At 33.7% G+C, this 10,052-nt stretch overlaps 2 protein-coding genes across 2 annotated transcripts; one reads left to right on the top strand and one right to left on the bottom strand.

The window, feature by feature from the left end:
- Positions 1 to 1,185: 1,185 nt before the first annotated feature.
- LOC131595018 (uncharacterized) lies at positions 1,186 to 2,613 on the top strand. Its single transcript, XM_058867239.1, has one exon. It carries the CDS (start codon positions 1,186 to 1,188, stop codon positions 2,611 to 2,613), a length of 1,428 nt encoding a protein of 475 aa, XP_058723222.1.
- Positions 2,614 to 7,638: 5,025 nt separating this feature from the next.
- Positions 7,639 to 8,349, bottom strand: LOC131595014 (uncharacterized). Its single transcript, XM_058867231.1, has one exon. It carries the CDS (start codon positions 8,347 to 8,349, stop codon positions 7,639 to 7,641), a length of 711 nt encoding a protein of 236 aa, XP_058723214.1.
- Between the last annotated feature and the right edge of the window lie 1,703 nt (positions 8,350 to 10,052).

Here is a 10,052-nt window from a genome sequence, read left to right as displayed (position 1 = left end):
GCGAAATCGGGGGCGGCCACCGAAAACTCCGGTGCCTTCGATTCCGGTGATGCACCAACCACCGTCACCAACTTCGCAATCGGTGACGACGACTTCTGAGACCAGTGCTACAAATTTAACGGCTGAAACTATTGTGGAAAGGAAGGATAAAGTGGAAAAATCAACTGAAACCCTAATTTCGCAGAATCCTCGTGAGCAATTGGATGTTAAGGATCGAAAGCTATGGGTAGATGTGGTTTCCGAGAATCGTAATCCGGCTAAAGGAATGGCAATGCGATATATTGCTCCGACGATTGTTGATGGCAGAGTGGAAATTGAGGTAGATGAAGATGATGCTCAATGTGAAATTCAGTATTGGCAAAATTCGCTTATCATGTATGTTCTAGGTGAGGATTTAAGTATGAATGCTGTTAAGAACTATATGACGAAGACTTGGAATTTTGTTCAACTACCAGATGTTTACTTCCATGATGAAGGTTACTTCATTCTCCGGTTCAAAAGCGATGATGATATGGATGTTGTTCTGATGAAAAGACCTTATACCTATCGAGGAGTGCCTATGATTCTTAAGGAATGGAGAGCAGGGTTTGATCTAAGGAAGGACATGATGAGAATGATCCCTATCTGGATAAAATTCCCCTTGCTTCCTCTTCACTTGTGGGGGAATTCTAACTTGAGTATGTTGGCTAGTGCTTTTGGGAATCCTATTGTCACAAATGAATGTACCGCTAATAAGCTAAGAGTGTCATATGCAAGAGTTCTTGTTGAAGTTGATATCACCCAAAAACTCTTAGAAGAGATAGCAATCAAAGATAAGGAGGGACATACTGTAATTCAAAAAGTGGAATATGAGTGGAGGCCAAAGTATTGTGATAAGTGTCAAGCAGTTGGGCACAATTGTGAGGCAAGGCAAAAGAAGAAACAATGGCAACCCAAAGGCAAACCTGCTGTGGAAGTTGTGCAACCAGAGGTAAAAGCAAATTCCAATATTGTGGTAACTACTTAACCTGATACTCCTAGTGTAGGTTTATTTGATGAGACTATATGGACTGTTATAGGCAAACATGGCAGTGGTAAAGGGAAAGCTATAGAGAGTGCTGGCACATCTACTCAGGTGTTTTGTGAGAATGGCTATGGGATACTAGGAGGATTGAGTGAGCCTCTAGTGTCCATAGATAGAGGACCATGTTAACCTCTTGGAATGTTAGGGGGTTAAATAATATTGGGAAGATTAGAGAGGTTAGCTCCCATCTCTCAAGAATCAAGCCCTTTATTAGTAGTTTGGTTGAAACTAGAGTCAAAGAGTCTAAAGCTACTAAGATTCGAGATCAACTTCATATGACTGTTAGTTACTTGGACAATTATAGTTCACATCCAAATGGTAGAATTTGGATTTCTTGGGATACTAGTAAAATTGATTTGAGGTTTATGGAATGTTCAAGTCAGCATCTTCACTGTGGTGCCTATTCTTTAAAAGGTGATTTCTTATTTTGGTTGACAGGGGTTTATGCTCATAATCAACTTGACTTAAGAAGAGGTCTTTGGAAGAATATTCTAAAAATCCATGCGAAACAATCTGGTCCTTGGTGTATCATAGGGGATTTTAACAATGTGTTAACTGCCCAAGATAGGATTGGAGGGAAAATGGTCCAAGTTGCAGAATATACTGACTTAGAGAAGATGATGCAAACTACTCAACTGTCTGAAATGGACAGTGTTGGAGAATATTTTACATGGTCTAATCGGCAGTTGACTAGTACAATTTATTCTCGGATTGATAGGGCCTTATGTAATGTGGAGTGGTTCTTGAAATATAGTGATCATATTCTTAATATCCTGCCTCCCAATCTTTCAGATCACTCAATGTTGTATGTCAAAGGTCCTAAAGTGCAGATGCGAAATAACAGATTTAAATTCAACAATTATCTCTTGGATGTAGCTGGATTCCAGGAGATGGCTCAAAAATCTTGGGAGAAAACTGTTAGAGGTGATCCTATGCAGGCCCTTTGGCTGAAACTTAAAAGGTTGAAATATAATGTGAAGGATTTCAGCAAGAATGTAGGGAATATCCAGACCAAAATTAAGGAAACTAGAGATAATCTTCATGAAGCTCAAGCTGCCCTTGTATCCAACAGAAATGATGGTAATTTGATTGAGAAAATTAAAGGCCTTTCCATTGATCTCATTAGATATCATGAATTTGAGGTTGCTAGACTCATTCAAAGAACTAAAATAAATTGGATCAGGGATGGTGATGAAAATTCCAAATTTTTCTTTGCTTATCTCAAAGCTAGACAAAACAAGAGTGGTATCAACTTTTTGCAAAATGAGAATGGAGATATCATTGATGACCAGCTTGGCATTGAGAGAGAAGTGATGAGATTTTATGGTAGCCTTATGGGTGATTGCTCAAATAGAGTGAAACACATTGACATTGAAGCAATGAGAGAGGGAAGGCAGTTGGATTTGCATCACAAGCAGTTCCTTATCAGTCAGATTTCCCATAAGGAAATTGATGATGCTATGAAGGATATTGGTGACTATAAATCGCCAGGTAGTGATGGATTCAAATGCGAAGATTTTCAAACACTGCTGGCACTTTATGAAAGATGATATTAGGGCTGCTGTTTATGAATTCTTCAGGACTGGTAGCATGCACAAGCAGTTTAATAGCACCATTGTGACTATGATCCCTAAAGGTGATAGTGCCAAGAATATTAAGGACTATCGACCTATTGCTGGCTGTAATGTCTTTGTCAAGATTATTTCGAAGATTCTCACTGGTAGATTGAGGAAGGTTTTACCTGATGTCATTAGTAAGAATCAAGCTGCTTTCCTTGCTGGACAGGATATTCACAGTCACATTCATTTGGCATATGAACTCATTCAAGGTTATGGTAGGAAGAATGGTACTCCTAGATGTATGTTTCAGATTGATCTCCAAAAAGCATATGATATGGTTCATTGGAGATCATTAGAGGACATTATGAAGGAGATGGGTTTCCCTAGTATCTTTGTAAGTTGGATTATGAGTCTGGTTTCCACTGTGAATTATGTGTTCAAAGTTAATGGAGCTATTACTGATAGTATGCAGGCTAAGAGAGGTATTAGGCAGGGTGACCCTGTCTCTCCTCTTCTCTTTGTGATAATGATAGAGTATCTCAATAGATGTTTGTTGAAGATGCAAAAGAACACTGCCTTTAAACATCATGCTAAATGCAAGAACCTGGCAATCACTAACCTTGCTTTTGCAGATGACATCTTATTATTCTGCAGGGGTGATGTGGAATCTGTTAGTATTTTAATGAATACCTTCACTCAATTTTCTGATTCAACAGGGCTCATCTTTAATCCTAAGAAGTGCAAGGCTTTCTATGGCAGTTTGGATGAGGATAGCAAGAGAAAGATCAGAACTATTACTGGTTTTGATGATGGTGCTTTCCCAGTCAAGTATTTAGGAGTGCCTCTCCATAGTTGCAAGCTTGGTGTTCAACACTACCTTCCTCTCATTGATAGAATCACCAGCCGAATTAGACACTGGTCCTCAAAGCTTTTGAGTTATGCAGGTAGATTGCAATTGATTAGAAGTGTTATTGGCTCCATAGCACAATATTGGATGCTGAATTTTCCCCTGCCTAAAGCTGTGATAAGAAGCATAGATTCTATATGTAGAACTTTTTTATGGACAGGAAAATCTGATAAAAGCAGGAAGAGTCCTGTTGCTTGGAGTAAAGTTTGCAGCCCTATCAAACATGGTGGTCTTGGTTTACTTAATTTGACTGTTTGGAACCAAGTAGCCCTTTTGAAGTGTCTTTGGGATATTTGTAATAAAAGTGATAGACTGTGGATTCAATGGATCCATAAGATTTATGTAAAAGGAAGAGATATTCTGACTATGAATGCAGGCTTGTCTTGGACTTGGAAGATGAAGAAAATAATGAAAGAAAGGGTAATGCTGGCCGGTTTTCAACAGCAGTGGGAGCAAATGTTGACAGTTGGGAAATTTTCAATGAGGAATGTCTACCATCTGCTTTTGGACAGCAATGAAACTGTGTGTTGGAAGGGTCTGCTGAAACATAATCTTGCGCGACCTAGAGCAAGAATTACTTTATGGCTGCTCTGTCATGGTCACTTAGCTACAAAGGAGAGGCTTTGTAGGTTTGGTATTATTGGTGATTCGGTGTGCAGCATGTGTGGTCAAGAGGAAGAAAATATAGACCATGTATTCTTTTCTTGTGTTAAAACTGCTGGCTTTTGGTCTGGTATTATGCAATGGCTTGGTATATGTCATCAGCCTCATGTTTGGAACAAAGACATTCAATGGATCCTTGCCCATGCTAAGGGTAAAGGATGGAGGGCTCGATTGTTCCAATTGGTGGTAACTGAAACTGTTCATGAAGTGTGGTTGTATAGGAATGCAACCATTTTTAGTAAAGAGAATTATAGCAAGAATACGTTAGATAGAATCACTGATAATGTTGTGTATAGAGGTTGGAAAAATAGGAAAATTGGTATGCATATAGCCAATTTAATGCTATAGGGCTGATAGGTTTGAGCTGAATCATTTGATTGCCATGTTTGTAAAGTTTTTTTGAATTAATATATTCTTTGGTTCAAAAAAAAAAACATTTATATTTTTATTTTAGACATGTTTAATTTAAATTAATAATTAAAACAAGTTAGAAATATTTCTCTAATTTGGTGTCATATATGACTTAAAAACAATTTAATTTGAATTTGTATTTTTGACATATTTGATTTAAACCAATATTTAAAATAAATTGGAAATATTTCTCTAACTTAGTGTTATACATCAATATTTAAATCAATAATAGGTAAATAAATCAATATTTAAAATAAATAGAAAATTTTAGACATAATTAATTTAAATTTATATTCAGAATAAATTGGAGATATTTCTATAATTTGGTGTTATGGCTTAAAAACAATTTGGTTTGGTTTTGTAGGTTAGACTTATTTAATTTAAATTAATATTAAATATAAAAAGTTTCTATATTTTATCTTAACTAATATTTATTTATAATTGATTGGTCAAATCATTTATCTTATTTTATTATAATAAATTATATATATATATATATATATATATATATATATATATATATATATATATATATATAAATATTTATTTATTTACCTATTAAAATTTTCCTTTTCACATTTTAAAACTTAGCCATAAATTTTGAAGTATTTTCTAGCCACTTAAAAATGTCAAATAAGTGTTTTACATATCTTTTATTTTATTATTTTCTAACAATAAGAAATAAATTAATGTCTGTCTATTTTTCTAAAGAACAAATTAAAATTAGTATGAAAATCTAAGTTTTATTTTCTAAATTAATATTTTACTATAAATTAAATTTAAGTAAGAAAAACATTGAGTTTCTCTTTCCTGACTGCTGGGTTTATAGCAGTCCACAGGTTCTCATTTTAATTATCATATTAAGTATTTTGTACTATAGTAGGACAAGCCCCAACTTTTGTATCACTCTGTTCACACGATCTCATCATTGTATCACTTTGAGTGGATTCCCCACGGCCACGTTATACAAACAACTTTCGTAAGTAGTACTACTCTGCATACTAGGAGGACAAGCTCCCAACCTTTGCCCACACGTTTTCATCACTTTGAATGGATTCCCCACATTATGACAACTTTTGTACTAAGTAGTGTTCATGTGATTAAAATATTAAAAGGGTGTCCCCATAGTAGAAATTTGGCTTTTGTGAGACTGAGTCAATTGCATTTTTTGTTGGACCCTAGTTGACCACCAAGCTCCTTTGAAACATTTCTATTCATTGAATCAACCTTAAAAGTACCTTAAAAGTCAAAGTACTACGTTTCATTTTCAACTAATTAATGAGTGTTCTTCCATCGCTGAACGTGTTATGTTCATCCAATAGGAGACATTATTTCCACCATGATAATGATTGGATGCTGATAAAAAGTATTTGTTCTTTTCATAATAATAATAAAATATTATGATAAATTTTTTTTACTGATTGTCATGTGGAAATTCAACAAAATCAAACATAAATAAATAATGGTACTAATAATCAATAATATCAAATAAAATATGTAAATAATTTCAGACCCACAAAATAATATTAAAAGATAGAGTTTTCAAAATTCATCCTTCCTATTAAAAAAAAAAATCATCTTTGCTATGAAATTAATTGCAAGGTTTTTTCTAATGATTTTTTAAATTTTTATTTAAATTCTAATTTTAAAAAAAATTGAGTTTATTTAAGTTTACCAGGACATCATTTATATTTTTGAAAATAATCAAATTAAATAATAACGGCAAATTTATTTATTATAAATTTTGGAAAAGTTGTATTTATATATTTATTAAAAGTTTTCCAAACTATAAATTTGTTTTAAAAAAAATAAAATTTAAGTTTTTACAACAAATATTTAAACAAGACAGTTGATCTCATTCGTGGATATAGTCACTGTTGGTTTCATAACTAAAATTCTGGTTAATTTATTGCATATTAATACAACAGACAAAATTGCAAGGAACATGATAAGATAATTTTAAAATATGATTATAATTGCAAAATTCAGCGCAATGACTTTTATACAACTACCGACAAAGTAAAATGCAAAGAACATGATAAGATAAGATAAGTACACATTATTAGCTTAGACTTCCACTATATGAGTCAGGCTTCCATTATGATATTATTGATATTGAAAGAGAGGTCAATGACTCGTAATATAGGATTAGAATAGTGTAAATTTATTTTAGATTATGGGTTTAGAATTTAGAAAATAGATGATTAAAATCAAACCTAAACAAAGTGAGTATGATTGAAAATAAAAAAAACACATTTGTGAAATTGAAGAACTTTTTTATAAAAATAAAATGAAATATTAAAATACTTTATAAACAAAATAGAATTAAATGTGATTTGTCTACTTTAGAGATTTGCATTTTTGAATTATCAGAAACAAATAAATTTAATTATTATAAAGGTAATAAATATAATAATATTCTTTTTTTTTAGCTATTAGTAGTTGTAAAGTATATTATGAAAATTAATATTTTTATCATATAATAACATATATCATTGAGTTTTTCTTAAAAAATCATGAAAATTTGTTGTTTCATTTTTAGTGAATAAAATTTATTCTCATTTTTTATTAATAAAAGAAACTTCCTATATTGAAAAAGAATAATAATATTTGAATTGTTCATTTATTAAGTTAGCTCTAATTCACTATTTCTTCCTCGTAATTTTTTATCCGTTAATTTCTATTTCATATATATATATATATATATATATATATATATATATATATATATATATATATATATATATATATATATATATATATATATATATATATATATATATATATATATATATATATATATATATATATATATATATATATATATATATGCTATTTACAATGATTTAAAATAAATAGAAAAAAAAGTAAAAGAGGAAAAAAAAGTTGAAATTGAAGAAACATGGTAAGTGGACTTTTGTACTAATTAGCTTATTATGGTTACTTGTTTGATGTGAAGCATTAACACGACCACCACATGCATTGTATGCCTTCAAACTTTTTCTTTTTTTTTGATGCGAAACATAACTGATATATTAGCAGACGGCTGAAACAGCCAAAGGGGATACAACATCCTCCATACAAGGAATTAAACCAGACCAGGTTCTGGATCCAGCAATCTTGCCAATTCTCACCATCTGGTGGGCATCAGTGTTCAAGGATCTATTAACATACATAATAGTAGCAGAATTAAAAGAACATAACAAAGTTTTACAGTCACAAATCAACGGGTCCAAAGCTGCGAGATAATCTTGGCCATTTATGCAGTCTACTAGCACCATCGCGTCCGACTGGAAGACAACATTGGTTAGTTTGAAATCCTTTGCTAATTGCAAAGCCCATAGGATTCCTTGCAGTTCAGCTGAGAGAATATCTGTTACGCTTGGAAAACTTTTGCAAGTCGCCACATTAACCATGCCGCACGGATCTTTGATGATACAGCCTAAGGATACTGTTCCATCGGCAAAACACCCCGCGTCAGATTGAACCGTCCAATGGCTGGAACAAAAACTCATCTGTTGTGAGTCTCCCATCTGCATAGTTCCTTTTTTCCGCTGTCCCGACACCTCACTGCAAGCATACCATATGTCCTGCGCTATCAAATGCGGTTTCACCTCCTTGTGATTATGTACCAGCTCATTTCTGGCCTGCCAGATCTTCCAGAGACCAATACAAACAACTTCACACAGGAAATCATCCTTACTCTTGAATACACCAGTCAACCACTCACCAATGTCATCTGTCATAGGGATTCTAATTCCTAAGGGAGAAGAAAATAAACTGCCTTAGAGACATGACACTGCAGAAATAGATGAGTTGAATCTTCTACATGGGATTGACACAATGGGCACGTAACATCCAATGAGATGCCTTTTTTTGCTAGATTGCTTTGAGTAGGCAGAATGTTCTTAAGCAGCCTCCAAATAAAGTGCTTTGTTCTTAAGCAGCCTCCATTGTATGTGATGGCCCCGGTTTCAGATTTTGCTTGCTACTCCCAATCATATAGTATGCTGTTTTGACCGAAAATTCTCCATCTCTCTCAAAGTTCCAGACTAATTTATCCTCCGACAAACTACTCGAAAGAGGGATGCTGGCTACATGAGTTGAATCTCCACCTGCAAAAGTTTCTTCGAGAGCCTCCAAGTTCCAGATGGCCAGTTCTTTATTAATTAGGGAGCTTACCTTTGCTTCCGCCTCAACATGAGGATTGACAGTGAGCGGTTTGAAACCCGGAATTGATGGGATCCAATTATCTTCTCTAATCCGAACGCTCTCTCCGTTACCAATTCTGCACCTTGATCCTTTTAGAACAATCTCCTTTGCACTGAGAATGCTACGCCAAGCATAGCTAGGTCTAAAACCCAACGGAGCTTCGGTAATATGGCATCTAGGGTAATATCTCCCTTTGTAGAACCTCTCAAACAAGGATCCATGCAGCCTCCAGAATTGTTTGCCCAATAGACTTGTGTTGAAGTCGCTAATTCCCCTAAATCCCATACCGCCAAAAGACTTCCCTTGAGCCATCCTCTTCCATGACATCCAGTGGATCTTCCTTACTCCCTCTTTTGTGCCCCACCAGAATCTGGCCAGCATAGTCTCAATTTCTTTGCAAACGCTCTACGGGATTTTGTAGCAACTCATGATGTATGTGGGGATGGACTGTGCTACTGCCTTGATCAAAACCTCTTTGCCAGCCTTTGAGAGAAAGCCTTCCTTCCAACCTTTGACCTTTTTCCAAACACGCTTGACCACTAACGAGAAAACTTCTTTTTTCTTTCTACCGAGAATCACAGGCAGTCCCAGATATTTCAGATATAATGTAAGTTTTTATTTGTTTTTGTACAAGGAAAATTATGTCTTGTTTTATTTTACCTATAAAAGTGAAACCAATGTATTGTTTCACTTCAAGAACTTTGACGGTGGGATAACTAGAACAACAAAAAATTGTGATATAAATACATGTTGCATTGATTGTTTCAAGTTGATAGAGAAAAAAGGTTGATATATATATTCTGAGACAGCACTGAAGTCAAACTCTTTTGAGACAACATAAAGCAAACCAAAGTTCAAAAAGTTGATGAGGTTATTATATAGATGCATGGTCTCAAATTTTGTTAGTGCTTTTAATAATAAGAGATTATATAAAAACTATACAATACGTTAGAGATGCAAATACTTTATGAATACTAATCATTGGGTAGTTAGAGATTCTTTTATTTGTTTTTTTTATCCGTGAAAGAAATTATATTTTTCACTGGTTAGAAAATTTTGAAAATAGTGACCTAAACGTGGTCTCTGTGTTGTGGGAAAAATGTGCAAAATAGCGATCTAACTTTGATCTGTGTGGTATTTAAAACTTATATGGAAAATTAGGTAACAAAAAAATTACATGTTAAAATAGGAAAAACATCTATTATATGAATAAAAGCAGAAAACATATTACATCGGG

Source organism: Vicia villosa, linkage group LG4 (genome assembly GCF_029867415.1).
Source record: "Vicia villosa cultivar HV-30 ecotype Madison, WI linkage group LG4, Vvil1.0, whole genome shotgun sequence".
Classification (NCBI taxonomy): domain Eukaryota; kingdom Viridiplantae; phylum Streptophyta; class Magnoliopsida; order Fabales; family Fabaceae; genus Vicia; species Vicia villosa.
This window is presented reverse-complemented; position numbering and strand designations above follow the sequence as displayed.